Genomic DNA, 16,313 nt, shown 5'->3' with positions numbered 1-16,313 from the left:
GTTTGACCATCACACAGAATTCTGTGTGGAGGACATAGAAACGGGCTTCCCTGGTGTTGAAAAGCAACTGAAAAAGTTGAAAACAAATAAGTCACCAGGTCCACATGGAGCCGCAATTCAGTTTTACAGAGAATACAGCATTGGCCCCTAAACTAGCTTGTATTTCTTGTGACTCTCTCATCCAGTGCAAAGTCTCAAGTGACTGGAAAAACACACAAGTGACTGCTGTATGTAAGGATTTAATAAGAGACCCATGTCCTTGACATCAGTATGCTGCAGAATTCTTGAACACATTCAAAGTTCAAAGCAATCTGTGACTGTTCAGGGACAGCCCTGTTTCATTGTCAGACATTTGGGAAAGTGCAGCTCATCTACAAAGGAGACCGCATGTAGAAGAAGTGTGTGACCCATTCTCTAGTACTGCTTGAGTGCTTAGAATCCCCACTCGGTTGAATTAAAGGATGACATTGAGGCAATTCAGAAGTTTGCTGCTAAATTTATTACCACTTGTTTTGATCACTATGAGACTGTTACAGAGATGCTTTGTGAACTCAAACTGGAATACCTAGAGAGAAGATCACGTTATTTTTGTGAAATACAATTGAGAAAATTTAGGGAACAGGTATTTATAGCTGACTGCAGAACAATTCTACTGCTAGCAATGTAAATTTGCGTAAGGACCTCAAAGACACAATAAGCGAAATTAGGGCTGGTACAGAGGCTTATAGACAGTTGTTCCTCTCTCGCTCTATTTGTGAGTGGAATAGGAAAGAAAATGACTAGTAACTGCACACAGTTTCCTTTGACATACACCATACGTGCTTACAGAGTATGTATGTAGATGCAGACATGGACTACGAAGCATTGTGTTCAGCAATGAATCGCAGTTCTGCACTACCCTGGATAGCCTAACTGTAATCGGTTAGCTTGGGAGCAACCTAGGAAGAGGTCCCAAACTCCAAATGTTTTGGAGAATCACAGCTGTGTTACTCACAGCACCACAATGAGGGAACCAATTAGGTACACCTTCAGGTTATGGCAGGTAGAGACTGATAGAACTCTGATGGTGCAATGGTATGTCACAGGCGTCCCACATCCTAACGTGTTTCCTCTCATGCAACAGAATCGTGGTGACATTTTTCAACAGGACAAAGATCGTCCAGACACGACACATCTCTCTAGAAACTGTCAAAGTACTCCCATGAGCAGCAAGATCCCCAGATATGTTCCAGATAGAACAGGGGTGGGACTAGCTCGAACATCAACTCTCCTCCAGGATTTAAAGGAACAGTTACAACAGTTGTGGGCCATCTTGCCTCTGGAGAGGCTACAGTGGCTTAATGACACCATTCACAATTGAATCAGTGCATGCATAGAGGCTAAAAAGGGTTGAACATCATACTGATAAGAGGGCTCACACTGCCAATTTCTTCGTAAATTTGACTTGATAATGCTCTCATTAGAGTAACACCATGTACCCTCTCAACTCGTGAAGTTTCATTCTGTTTCCTCCTCCCCTTCTTGGTGCTTTGCTTTACTTGTGTGTGTGTGTGTGTGTGTGTGTGTGTGTGTGTGTGTGTGTGTGTGTGTGTGTGTGTGTGCGTGCGGGCAGGCGGGCGCGGGCACGCGCTTGCGTACGTACATTCAAAATTTATTACTATACAAAACACATATGAGCTAAGAACAGACTATCAAACAAATATACGATTCTTACCATTTTAACTAGTGCAGATCCATCAGTTGGAGCAACAGGTTTGCACACTGTTGGAACACATGTTGACATGTCAACTGATTGACTGTTGTCCTCATTACTGGTTGCAGAAGCACCCGAAGTTACAGATGTGACGATAGGCTTAAAAGTAAAATAGTGAGGTAAGTACCAGCAAATTGACATAAATTACATAATAAAAATGAGAAAATATCATTAATATTTACATTTTTATATAAACAAAAAATTAGTCACTACTTCCTCACAGGGACCAGAAAGCACAGCTTACATTCACATGCAGTCAGCATACAAGTGTTTTCAAATGTAACATTTAAGCCACGAAATTTGGACAAACAATAACAAATTGATTGATAGGCACAATCCCTCAGAACCATTGCTCCTCATGTGCCATTACTCTACCACTATGTTTATTAAGCTGGCTTACAGGTTCACTTTGCAATGCCTATAGGTACCAGAACTGCTGTGACTGCAATAACGGGCGTAATCGAGGTCTAAACTTGAACTATCTCAAAACATTACAACAGTTTCTTGGCTATGTTTCCAAAACATTAATTTTTTATGGGAACTGTGTCACATCTGAGGCAGACAGTGGGGTAGCTGTGAAGCCATAATGAATAGCATCCACGTCACACTCACGTAACCCAAATCTAGTCTCACTAACATTGTTGAACCTCAGCAACCTCTTACCTGAATGGACTGAGATGTTGATTGTGGAACATGAAAAAACATACCACGATCACCACGTACTATTGACCTATTTTTAAGTACATTAATTCTGACTCCCCGATGTTATTCTATCTGTATACTGAGCAAACAGTAAAGGAAAGAAAAGAAAAATTCGGAGTAGGTATTAAAATCCATGGAGAAAAAATAAAAACTTTGAAGTTCATCGATGACATTGTAATCTGTCAGAGACAGCAAAGGACCTGGAAGAGCAGCTGAACGGAATCAACAGTGTCTTGAAAGGAGGATATAAGATGAACAACAACAAAAGCAAAACAAGTATAATGGAATGTAGTCAAACTAAGTCGGGTGATGCTGAGGGACCTATTTTTAAGTACATTAATTCTGACTCCCCGATGTTATTCTATCTGTATACTGAGCAAACAGTAAAGGAAAGAAAAGAAAAATTCGGAGTAGGTATTAAAATCCATGGAGAAAAAATAAAAACTTTGAAGTTCATCGATGACATTGTAATCTGTCAGAGACAGCAAAGGACCTGGAAGAGCAGCTGAACGGAATCAACAGTGTCTTGAAAGGAGGATATAAGATGAACAACAACAAAAGCAAAACAAGTATAATGGAATGTAGTCAAACTAAGTCGGGTGATGCTGAGGGAGTTAGATTAGGAAATGAGACGCTTAAAGTAGTAAGGGAGTATCGCTATTTGGGGAGCAAAATAACTGGTGATGGTCGAAGTAGAGAGGATATAAAATGTAGACCGGCAATGGCAAGGAAAGCATTTCTGAAGAAGAGAAATTTGTTAACATTGAGTATAGATATAAGTGTCAGGAAGTCGTTTCTGAAAGTATTTGTATGGAGTGTAGCCATGTATGGAAGTGAAACATGGACGATAAATAGTTTGGACAAGAAGAGAATAGAAGCTTTTGAAATGTGGTGCTACAGAAGAATGCTGAAGATTAGATGGGTAGATCCCATAACTAATGAGGAGGTACTGAATAGACTTGGGGAGAAGAGTAGTTTGTGGTACAACTTGACTATAAGAAGGGATCGGTTGGTAGGACATGTTCTGAGGCATCAAGGGATCAGCAATTTAGTATTGGAGATGAATACACTAAGCAGATTCAGAAGGATGTAGGTTGCAGCAGGTAATGGAAGGTGAAGAAGCTTGCTCAGGATAGAGTAGCATCCAGAGCTGCATAAAAGCAGTCTCAGGACTGAAGACCACAACAACAACAATTCTGACTGTTTCCAAAACTCTTTGATTCTGTAATTTGGTGGCAGCATGTCAATAATATTCCAGAATTTACTTTAGGAATACAGAAGACCACTCACCAAATAGCAGAGGCATTGATGTGTCAATATGCAAACACAAAAGAGAGAAATACCCTGAAAGCTTTCAGAGTAAATCCTCTACCAAGCTAGAGTACAAAAACACACCCACACACATGAACACACGTGTGCCCCTACAGTGTGCCTGCTGGGCATGCTATGCTGAGATTGAATTTCGGCAGGTGAGCTACGGAGGGATGGGGTTTGTTCAGCTGGGGTGGGAAGGATAGGGGAGAGAGAGGTGGGAGGTAGAAAGAAGGGTTGTGAGGTTAATGAGCAGTGGCTCAGAGGTAGGCAGCAGGTGGGTTGGTTGGTTTGGAGTGAAAGGGAAATCACCTTCGTGGGTAAAACGTAACACTAGATCAGCCGTTCTGCTAGTGCCAGAGGTAGCTTGTCATGGAGATCAAGATGCCACTTCAAAGCAACTAAATTAGGGCAGTCTATGAGTACGTGGGCCACTGTCAGGCAAGCTCTGCATCAGCAGTGAGGAGGATCCTCACATCGGAGAATGTGGCTATGGGTCAGCCAAGTGTGGCCAATGTGGAGTTGACGGAGGACAGTGAATTCCCTACGACAACCATGCAGGGAAGACTGTCATGTTGTCATAGTCTCCTTAATTGTCCTTAGCTTGTTCAGGGAGATCAAGGCAGACCATTCTGAGTTCTAGACTTCCAGCAGTCAATGGCGTATAAATGACCAAAAGTCTGGTTCTGGGACTCCCATTTCCAGAATCGGCATTCTGGTGATCAGCTCGGTCAACCGATCAGCTCATTCATTTCCCAAAATCCCAACATAACCAGGGGTCCAAACAAAAATGACTGGCCATCCAGCTTGATGGGCAGAGACAAGATCCTGGATAGCCATAACCAGTGAGTCAGGAGTGGAGCACTGGTCTATAGCCTAAAGGCTGTCAGTCACTGCAGATTAGGATACACTTGCCAATGCAAGAACGAACATGGCTATGGGCTAGTTTAATGGCCATTAATTCAGCAGGGAAGTCACTGCAACCGTTTGGCAGAGAGTGGAGTTCACTGCACCATGCCTGTGTGTATGCAAAGCCTGTTCGTCTGCTGACTGTTGAGACATCTGTAAATACCACTTCCGAACCTGGATACATCTCAAGTACAGCCAAGAACAGGCAACGAAAAATCATGAGGTCTATGGAATCTCCTGGAACAAAGGAGACTTCGAGTCAAACCCAAGGTCGGGGCACAAGCCATGGGGGCAGATGCGATGTCTCCCTGACCAGAGGCGACAGTGGAGGTAGTTGCAGTTCTGGGTCATCATTGTGGGAGGTGGAAATCCCTTCCAGGAAAAAGGACATGGTAGGTGGGATGTTCAGGGAAGCTATGAATGCATATGGTGTAATTCAGCAGCTGTTGGTGGTGCCTGATAAGTAATAGAGGGATTCCAGTCTCGAATAGTAGACTTTTCACAGGGCTAGTTCAGAAGGCTCCTGTTGCAAGTCGGACCCCACAATGATGAATGGGGTCCAGTATCTGCAATAATGAGGGTAATTCTGAACCATGTGCAAGGCTCCCATAATCAAGACAGGATAGAATCAGGGCTTTGTAGAGCCACAAAAGGGTAGAGCAATCTGCACCCTAGCTAGTGTTCCTGAGGCAGCAAAATGTATTTGGTGTCATCAGCACTTTCACTTAAGTTGGCAAAGGTGAGGAAGCCACATCAGCTGGGAATCTAACTCCAGTCCCAAAAATTGGTGTGTCTCAACTACAAGAAATAACTGATCATCTAGGTAAAGCTCTGGGAGTGGGAGGGCAGTATGATGACAACAGAAGTGCATGAAATGAGTCTTGGCAGCTAAAAACCGAAAGCAATAGGTGAGAGGCCATGACTGTGACTTTTGTATGGCACCCTGTAGGCGACACTCAGCAGCACTCATAGTATAGCAGCAATAATAAAAGCAAAAATTGTCAGCATATAAGGAGGGCAATACCAAAGACCCCACAGCCGTTGCTAGACCACTAATGGCCACCAGAAAGAGGGGGATGCTCAGTACAGAGTCCTGCGGGGACCATATGGGGGGTACTGAGTGAAGCATCCACTTGAACCCAGAACACACAGTGTAACAGGAAGTTCTTGACAAAAATCTGGAGTGGACCCTGGAGACCCCACTCATGTAACAGAGTAAGTACCTATGTGGTGATGCCATGTCATATCATAAACCTTCCATAAGTAAAAAAAAGACAGCGATGAGATGCTGATGACATGTAAAGGCTGTCCGGATGGTGGACTCCAGGTGAACCAAATTATCAGCAGTGGAGCGGCCTTTGCAAAAACTGCGTGTAGATGCAGATGCCCCGAGGCTCAAGGAGCCAACACACCTGCTTGCTCACCATGCATTCGAGCAACTCACAGAGAATGTCGGTAATGCAGATTGGGCAACAACTGTCCTGCTCTATGGGGTTCTTACCCTGTTTCAGTACCAGAACTATCACACTTTTTCGCCAATGAGATGGGAACTCGCCCTTGTTCCAGATCTGATTAAAGAGGGCAAAGCTGTGACACTGACAATCCACTGAGTGATGTTTCAGCATTTGGTTGTGGGTGCAGTCTGGCCCAGGGGCCGTATCGGGGCAGTGGGTTATGGCACTGGAGAGTTCTCATTCACTGAGTGGAACATTACATGGCTCCATGTGACAGGTAGTAACACATAAGTGCATTTGCTCCACCAGCTGTTTAATGAGCTGAAAGGTGAGGCGGTAGTTCTCAAATGCAAATGTGTGAGCATAAAGCTCAGAAAGATGTTCGGCAACAGTGTCGGGATCAGTATAAATGGCACCATCTAAAGAAATACTTGGTAAACCTGCAGGGGACTGGAAGCCATAAAGCCATCTGATCTTTGCCCATACCTGTGATGGAGAGATACGTGATCCAATGTTGGAAACGTACCATTCCAAGAATTCTTACCTTCGTCATTTTATGAGGTTGCGGACACGGGCAGGAAGCCATTTAAAGGCAGTTAGGTGCTCCAATGAAGAGTTCCACTCATGGCATTGGAGAGCCTATCTACAACCTCTAATGGCTGCAGCTATCTCTGGGTTCCACCAGGGTACTGCCTTCCGACAGTGGGATCCTGAGGACGAGGGGATGGTTTGGTTGGCTGCCAAAAGAACAGTTGCTATTCTATGCTGAACAGCCGCATCAATGCTGCCTTGCAGTGGGGAGCTAAGGATGACAGCAGAGGTCAACCTATCCCAGTCAGCATTATGTAGAACCCACCTGGGTGAGAGTCCAGGGAAGCAACATTGAGGGAGGAACAGGAAGATCGGGAAGTGGTCGCTACAACAAAGGTCATTGAGGACCCTCCAGTGGATAGATGGTAGAAGACGAGAGCTGCAACAGGAGAGATCAATAACCGAATAAGTTCTGTGTGCTGTACTGAAGTGTGTGGTGGCAACAGGGTTCTAGAGGCAAAGATCAAGCCATGCCAGTAAAGATCTGATGTCTTTACTGAGGCCAATGATCATTGTCTCACCCCACAGAGGGTTATGGGGATTGAAGTCGCCTAAGACTAGGAAAGGTGGGTGGAGCTGAGAGAGTAATTCAGACAGTACATCCTGGGACACGACATCATCATGAGGGAGATGAATGTTATGGATGGTAAAATCCTGATGTGCCCTTATGCAAACAGCCACAGCCTCCAAAACTGTATCAAGAGGCACAATGTCACTATATATAGAATCCAGCACATATGTACAAACTCCACCTGATTAACTCTCATAGCTGGTATGATTCTTGAAATAACCTCAGTAGCCACAAAGGGCAGGGGTCCGAGTTGCTGGAAACCACATTTCCTGGATGGCAGTACAGAATGCAGAGTATATGCTAAAAAGCTGTCATTCCTGTCAACTTCCCCGTATTTGTCCTCAGTGTGTTCCACAAAAAATAACGGCTTTGCGGCCAAAAAGGAGTCCCTGTCAGTCCTGGTACAGACAAGGTAATGGGGTGGGGGATTCTGCTCCTAGTTGTCTAGTCCTGTGTTCCTCCCATGGTGCGACCAGGGAAGGGAATTCATTGGAATCATACTTCATTGCATCATACGAGGCCTTCCCATGCAAAGAGACTGCTGGGGTCATGTGACCACTAGAGATGGGCAAACTCGTTCATCCTTGGAAACTAGTTCACTGGTGATCGCTCTTTTTTGGGAACCATACATTTTTACTCGTTCACTGTTCATATGTGCATGGTATATGGTTCTAATGAAAAACTGAAAATTAGTAGCATAGGTGCCTGAAGATGGAAGGTGCCAAGAGGGGGCACTTGCCTCCCCTCTTGAGTGCAGAGTTTTTATTCATTACAAAATTCTCACACACTTGTAGAAGTAATTTTTGTGATTCTGCAAAACCTCTCGTTTAGGTAACTGTAGCATTATGTGGCTGATCGCAGTGAAATAATATAAAGTGGCGCGCAAAAAATAGGCCCCAAGTACAGGCTGCTTGCCAATTACACACAATTTGTTGACCGCTACAAGCAGAATAGATTAACATGTAATAATTATGCAGTAAAGAAATAACAAATAAGTTAATGCAAACAACAACTTCGAAACAACAGATGACAACTGGTGGGCGACAACGAGCAGTCTAGTACTAGGGGCCGATTTTTTATGTGCCCCTGTATCATTGAAATAATATTGTAGAAGTATTCATATTCTCTTTACAAAATGTGACACCAGACACTCGATTATCGAGTGCAGACTTCATTCAGTTGTAAGTCGGTCTGCCTTTCATAACAATGAGCATACTGTTTTACCTTGGATCAAAAAAAGATGGAAAATGGCCATTTGTGTGTGCCATGCTGACACCCTTTGCATGTGTAACAACAAAAAAACTTGCCTTTTTATAAATACGTCTTCTGCTGTTTATGGAAATAGTGAAGTAAGCTGATATGCCCTTTTGTTACCTGAAAAGATGCATGTATTACATCCCACATAATTTTTATGTAATTTATGTAATTACAAAATACATTTTAATTACAGGTTGTGGGCGCTGAATAGAATACGAAAAGAACCAAAAGTCCAGAGTTCAATAAAGGTTGGAAACAGTTCTAGAATGGGCGTGGACAGCGAACAAAATGAACAACTCGATACTGAACTAACAAGGAGCAGTTGGCAGTGGAACTGCAATGAGTGGCCATGCGAAGAAGGACGAGTGGCCACGTGAAGAAGGACTAGTCCGGCCGAGGGAGACCGAGACCGATGGGAACAGGACCAAGGCTGGAAAGAGACCAATTAGTTCGCGAATGACCTATCTGTAGTGACCACCAGCAGGAGAAAGTTTAAGTAGCTTCATGTGTGAACCATCCACCATGGTGTCACCCACTCTGCATGGGGGCTCTCCCCATGGGTGCCACGCAGCCATAGAAATGGCTATCTGGCCAGTAATCCGTTGCCGGAAGTTCCCGTGCCCCAGTCATCATGGGCACATACACTTCCACTATGCAGGTACTCGACACTCCTCTCCCCCCCACAATGGGATGGCTACTGTGCTGGAATATGCATCTACAACAACAGGAAAGAAGGGTGCCAGGGTGGAAAGGCACAGAGGCAGAGCATACACCACAGTGGGTGACCTTCCCTGCACGACGCGCACTTCTGCAAAATTTGGAAAAGATGGCAGATCAAACCCAATAATGGGGACCATATAATTGTTCATGGAAGGTGAAAATAGTGCCAAAAACAAAACCAGAAATAAAGGCCAAAATTGTGAACCAAGTCTAGGCAAGGTGTGCACCAAAAGGACCATCCAATGGAAAGTCAGAGGAGGTAAGAGACAGTTGAACTGTAGGTCACAGTAGCCATGCACGTACTCACCAAACAGCAGTAAGCCCCCTGGAGGGTAGGCAGCAGGTTTGCTGGGTAGGAATGCAAGAGGGAGATGTGACAGGTGCACTAGGCATGTGATATATGGGTACTGGAGCCGATGGCGAGTGGTGCACAATGAAGATAATGTGAAGCATGGATTGGGAGGGGTTGATAGGACAGAGGAAGTGGAAGCTGTTGGGTGGAGGTAGTGGCTAGAGTTGGTTAACAGACACTGAGGCCAGGAAGGTTATGGGACTGAAGGATGTGTTGCATGGATAGTGCCCATCTGTTTAAGTCACAATAGCGCATGGTGGAGGGAAGGATCCAGACGACCTGGTTTATGAAGCAGCCACTGAACTCAAGCAAGTTGTGCTCAGCAGCATGTTGTGCCACAGGGCGGTCAACTTTGTCCTTGGCCACAGTTTGATGGTGGCCGTTCCTTCTGGTGGTCAGTTGGTTGGTTGTCAATGTCAATATCGATATAACAAGGTGTACAGTGATGGCAGCAGAGTTGGCAAATGACATGGCTGTTTTCATATGTGGCCCTGCCTCTGACGGGATAGGGTAAGCCTGTGACAAGGCTGGAGTAGGAAATGCTGGGTGGGTGGATTGGGCAGGTCTTGCACTTGGGTCTGCCACAGGAGTGTAACACCCGTGGTAAGCAGTTGGGAGTCAGAATGGCATAGGGATGGATTAGGATGATCTTGGGAATTACGGTTGGGAGTTTTGCCTGCCTGTGAAGGCACTCATGAGACCTTCACTTTACTGGGCAAGGGAGTGCTCCTCACAGCAGATTTGCTGGTCATAGGTGGCCAGGATGTATGGAAGCAATTTTCTGGTATAGAAGGAATGGCAGCTGGTAAAATTCAGGTACTATCAGAGGATAGTGAGCTTAATATGGACAGGAGTGTAGATGGAGCCATTAGAGAGGCGGAGGTCAATGTCCAGGGAGGTGCCATGTTGGGTTGAGGAGGACAAGGTGAAGCAGGTGGGAGAGAAGGTGTTGAGGTGGGGAAAGAATGAGGATTGAGTGTCTTGGCCCAGAGCCCAAATTAAGAAAGTATCATCAATGAACCTGAGCCAGGGAAGGAGCTTGGGGTTTTGGTAGGCTAGGAAGGTTTTCCGCTAAATGTCCCATAAAAATGTTGGCAATAGGAAGGTGTTATGCAAGGGCCTCCCCTCAAAGGAGAAGTGATTACGTTTGAGGATATAGTTGGTAAGGTGGATAAGGAATAAGGTAATGGGTTTGTAGTCTGAAGGGCTTTGGGAGAGGCAAGTGTTCAACAGCAACAAGGCTGTGGCAAAAGGGATGTTGGTGTATAGGGAGGTGGCATCAACAGTGACGAGTAATTATAAAGGAAGTAAAGGGGTGGGCATGGTAGAGAGTCCATGAAGGAAGTGGTTAGTATCTTTGATGTTGATGGTAGGTTTCGACCAATTTGTAGGTGGTGTTGGTCACTCAGAGCATGAATTCTTTGAGTAGGAGCACCATAACCAGCTATAATGGGGTGTCCAGCATTGTTGCATTTATGAATTTTGAGGAGCATATAGAAGATAGGTGTGTGGGGTATCGTTGGGGTGAGAAGGGAAATGGACTCAAGGGAGAGGTTCTGGGATGGGCTTATGGATTTCAGTACACAATCGACATTATGTTGGACTTCTGGGATGGGATCACTATGGCAGAGCTTGCAGGTGGAGGGGTCAGACAGTTGGTGGAAGCCTTCTGTCAGGTAGTCATTGCAATTCATCACAACAATGGCAGAGCCAGTGTCTGCAGGGAGACGATTACATCACAATCTGTTTTGAGGTTGTGGATGGCTATCCTTTCTTCTGCTGAGAGGTAAGTGTTCCTGGGACGGTACCTGGGGAAGGATGGTGTTGGCAAGTTGGAGGTGACCAGGCAGTGGTTTGGAGGGCAGGGGAGATTGTCATGGTTGGATGGTGGTATGAACTGAGAGAGGCAAGGGTCAATGTGGGTATTAGGTTGGCTTTGGTTGGAAGACTTGGTAGCAAAGAAATGCTTCCACTGTAGGGATTGGGGGGAGGAGGAGAGTAGGTCTTTGACGAGTCCAACTCGGTTAAACTTGGGTGTGGAGCTGAGGGTGAAGCCTTTGGATAGACTGAAACTTCTGTAGTACCAAGGGTTTTAGTGGAAGGGTTAACAACAATGTTTTGGGCTATTGCACTTTAGTTCAAAAAGGATTTATTCCGAAAGTTGGTAAGTCTTTTTTTTTCTTTTGTGTGTGTCTATCGACAACTCAAAACCTCTGTTATTTGGTGAGTCATCTCCATTACTCCTAAAGTACTTTCAGTCACCACGACTTTCCTAACTATATACTATATTTATACCAGAATTCAGTTTTTCATTCACAATTTAACCATTACATCAATTAAAATACTAATAACATGTATTCTTAGAGCAAACTGGATGAGGTATATGCACATGATTATCTTTGATGACAGAGGATATATAGAGAAATCACCTAATACCTGCACCCCTTCTATTTTGCGAAGTGATCAAGATTTCAAAACGAGATAGCAGAGGGGCATGTAAATTTTTGGCATATTTAAACCATGTAACTTGTATCGATTGAGGTATTGAAGCAAGTATGATTTTTTAATGAAAGAATATACATTTTTAACAGCAGTCAAAATTCTTGAAAAAAAGACTACAGTGATATAACAATTATTTATGTGGCATTGAAACTTTTTGCAAAAACAGGTGAGGCAGCCTGAATAAGCTATTGCAAGTAAGACTCTCATGCCAGGCTCTGTCATACTGAGCTTTTTGACTGTTTACTTGTTTACAAAAGGTTTTCGCTTCAACATGAGTACATACACATATTTAAAATAATTTTTCACGATAATGGATGACAGCCAAAAACAGTTGCAGGATAAAAATTTATTAAAATTCTTGACCAAGGTTTCGGTACATATAAATATACCTTCATCAGAAGTAAAAAATCTAAAATTACATCATGCAATGGAGATTAATAAAACAATTGTGCCAAAGGCGTCGTCAATAATTAAGACATCTTCTCCATTTGTACAACATGACTATAGGCACAGGGAATTCGCTCTGACCCTGTGTGATATCGGCCTGAAGGACCGCTTTCTTATGTGTAAAACTTTGGATGACTTTTACAGCTTTCTTCCAAGAGAGAAATACCCTCTTTAGCACAAGCACGTGGCCAAAGTTCTCTTAACGTTTGGTTCCACATATATTTGTGAGTGCTTTTTCTCTCTTTTAAAGCCTGCTAAAACTAAGAACTATTCATTACTTGGCGACAAAAATTTGACTAATTCTTTGAGGTTAGCAGTCTCACGGACTATTGTACTAAACCTAGACAGAATCATTTCCTTGAAAAAGAAAAACGTGTAAAATGTTGTGTTCTTTAACAATGTTGACTGTTGACTTATAACCTTAACTCTATTTTTTAATAAGTTTTCAAACTTGGTCAGTTAAAATTATTATGTACAAAACAGCAAACTAAGGAACCGATTTCTAAACTCTGAAAAGTGATACAAAAAGCTGTAGCACGAAGTATAACAAAAAATATTTACTTGTAACTACTAACAGTAAGAATGAGACTCTATAGCCCTTACATAAAATTATTTCTAAAATAGAACATTTATTACTCTAGTTCATTTAAGAAACTAATATATTTTTCAGAAGACGCCTATTGTACATATGATGAGTGTGCATGTGCAGTACTAATAGAATCAACCTGTAGGTCACAAAGCTACTAAGTTGTTCTTCGATTCTTGTTTTGGATATTGTTTTCTAAAGCTTTGCATAGTAATTCCACCACACGAACACTAGTTGTTACCTAAACAGTAAATGGTTTGCTTGTTTCACCACTCATCGACCTCTTTAACAGAGATTCGCTTCCTCTGTTATTTTGTTTACATTGGATCTGACCACGGGACAGTCCAGCGCAGAGCAGTGCTGTGCGGTCTCACTTGCTCCGCAGCTCTCTCTCTCGCTCCTATGCCGACACAAGCGACACACGGTTGCAGACGGGGCTCTGAACTACACTGCCTTGCGCCCGCGGGGCGTGGCCGTGCCCGTGGTGCAATTCTTGGATGAGCCTGTGCTAGAGCAACTCCCAGTGATCGTCACTGCAGTCACATTGGCCCTTCAGGTTGTCGTCATCACCACACCTCGCCATGGACAATCACCACATCCATAGCCTCACCGTTTGCAAGTTCAATGCAAACAGTTTGCCCCCCCCCCCCCCCCCCCCCCCCCCCGCAAAGGGAATTCAGGGAGTTCTTACACAGTGAGGAAATTGATATTTGCCTCGTGTCCAAGACCTTCCTCAAGCCAGGCATTCACGTTAGGGTGACCAATTATCAGTGCCACCGCACCAACAGGTTGACCCACAGTGGAGGGATGGCTGTTTATGTAAAGGCATCCCTCAAACACTACAGAGTTCAGCTATCACCCCTCGCTGTGGTGGAGGCCACTGGGGTGGCTGTTAACACTATGGCGGGGGTCATCACGTTCATTGCAGCCTACAGGCCGCCAAGCAGACTACTCCTGGAAGCTGACTTTGATGCCCTGTTGGCATTGCGCAGGAACCTTTTCATTGCAGGCAATTTAAATGCAAACAGCACACAATGGTACTCCTGCATCACTGACGCCAGCAGTCGCCGCATCCGTGCCACACAACGATATGGTGTGATAGTCCTGGGGCCAAACGATCACACAGTCTTCCCCCATCGCGGCCAGTCTGATGTGCCCGACATCACCTTGGGCACTTCATGTCACCCACAGTCCGATGTGCCCTGTTGTCTGACCACCTCCCGGTGGTCTTCAACATGGACGTTATTGGTGCTTCCATGCCGACTGACCGCCACAATTTCCGTGTCGTCGACAAGGCACACTTCCGTGCTGAGATACTTGACTGTCTTGAGGGCGCGCCAGATTCCGACGTGAAAGAAGTCGACGAGGTGTTGGCCTTCTTCACACAGCACACAATCAGCGCAGCAGAGGCGCCAACTTCCGCCGCACGTCCTGGAGACGATCACAAACAAGAGTCGCCTCTTTCAGGAATGGCAGCTTACACAGCTACCCGAGATGAAGTGCCACCTAGAGAGGGTGTAACGCGAGATTTGGGCTGTCATCGATGACCACATAAATCGGGACTGGGCAGGTCTTGTGGCCACCCTAAAGCGGACAGATGGAAGTGCCTGGCAGACTGCCAAACACTTCCTTCGTTGTCACCAATGAATTCCACCCCTCCAACTGGGTCCTGACATTATCTGCGAGCCTGATGCTAAAGCCAGCATCCTCGCAGACACGTTTGCGGCCAACTTCCAACCCGCTGTGGGCGTGGTGATGGCAACCACATCTGCCATGTAGAAGAATGCCTGCCAGTCTTCCTCTCTCCACAAGACGAGGGCAACGTGATAGAGCAGATTATGGCTGAGGAAGTCGACCTGCAGATACATCGCCTCAATGCAAAGAATGCGGGTGACACAGATGGTGTCACCAATTGCCTAATGAAGATGCTGCCGCTGAGATACACCAGTCTCTAGTGGACATCTTCAACAGTATACTCCCCTCTGGGACATTCCCTCCTTCTGGAAGTGGTTGCCATCCCCAAGAGTGGAATGGACACCCCCACCCCCAAGGCGGTGAACTACAGCCACTTGAACACCCAGCAGCTGTTGCACCAAGTGAAGCAGGCGATGCGGGTGCTGGAGAACCTAGGGGAAGCACATCTCGACGTTTCCAAGGTCTTTGACTGCATGTGGCACGGCGGCCTCGTGTACAAACTCTTCGTACACGGAGTACCTACGTCGCACGTGATCCTACTGCGTTCATAACTCTTGGGACGCACATTCCACATCCGAGCAGATGGAGGCACATCTACTGACTGGCAGATTTATGCAGGGGTGCCGCGCAGGGGTCAGGTCTCGGCATGAATGTGGCCGAGATGCGCCACTGTCCCCAGATCGGATGTGATATCCTGAGCGCCTGGTCCACCATATGGAGCCTGAAATTCAGTGCTGTGAAGACCCAGGCCGTTGTGTTCACTAGGAAGAGGCTGCCTCTGGATCTGCCGCCAGTCACAAGCATGGGGAGGGGGGGGGGGGGGGGGCCTTGATGGTCGCGGACCGGTAAATACCTCGGGGTGATGCTAGACATGTACCTGACCTGGCCGCCTTACATCTGTGATATCAGGGGATGATCAGTGGGGTATCTTTGTGCGCTGTACCCACTGCTCAATCCACCATCCACCCTTCATCCACACCACGGACTCACCGTGCACTTGCCCCTTGTTCGGCCAGCACTCTAATACGCGGACATGGTGTTGGGTAATGCAGCTGCGATGCACATTGCGACACTCCAGTGCATCCAAAACAGGCATTGCAACTTGTGCTGCACAAGCCACTATCCAATGAGGCTGCTCCATGAGGAAGCAGGCATCCCCCTACAGTGGGATCACTTCCGCCAGACAGCCAAGGTGTTCTACAATAGTGCAGGACACTTTGGCATCTGCTTACTTTGTAGGCTGGGCCACCAGGTTCACCACAGGCTGACTCACTGGCCCTAACTAATGCGGAGTAGTATCTCCCACTGTACCAATGTCAACAAAAAGAGTGTCTCTACAACCAGAGATGCTTGCAGAAGACAACTCTAACCACTAGGCCCTACACTCAACAATTAGGTCAATGCAGGAACAGTAGCTAGGCTGCTTACCCTGCCCAGACACCTGGCCTATGAAGCAAGAGTTT

General features: G+C 45.5%; 1 protein-coding gene across 2 annotated transcripts in view; it reads right to left on the bottom strand.

Annotated features, from left to right (window-relative positions):
- LOC126471068 (cyclic AMP-responsive element-binding protein 5) overlaps positions 1 to 16,313 on the bottom strand; it is a 145,184-nt gene that overhangs the window by 65,732 nt on the left and 63,139 nt on the right. For both annotated transcript variants that reach the window (XM_050099139.1, XM_050099140.1), the window contains exon 7: positions 1,715 to 1,852. In XM_050099139.1, coding sequence (XP_049955096.1) covers positions 1,715 to 1,852 — 138 coding nt within the window. The remainder of the gene's footprint in view (positions 1 to 1,714; positions 1,853 to 16,313) is intronic.

This window comes from Schistocerca serialis, chromosome 3 (genome assembly GCF_023864345.2).
Source record: "Schistocerca serialis cubense isolate TAMUIC-IGC-003099 chromosome 3, iqSchSeri2.2, whole genome shotgun sequence".
Lineage (NCBI taxonomy): Eukaryota > Metazoa > Arthropoda > Insecta > Orthoptera > Acrididae > Schistocerca > Schistocerca serialis.
The sequence above is the reverse complement of the archived record's forward strand: the minus strand, read 5'-3'. Positions and strand labels throughout refer to the sequence as shown.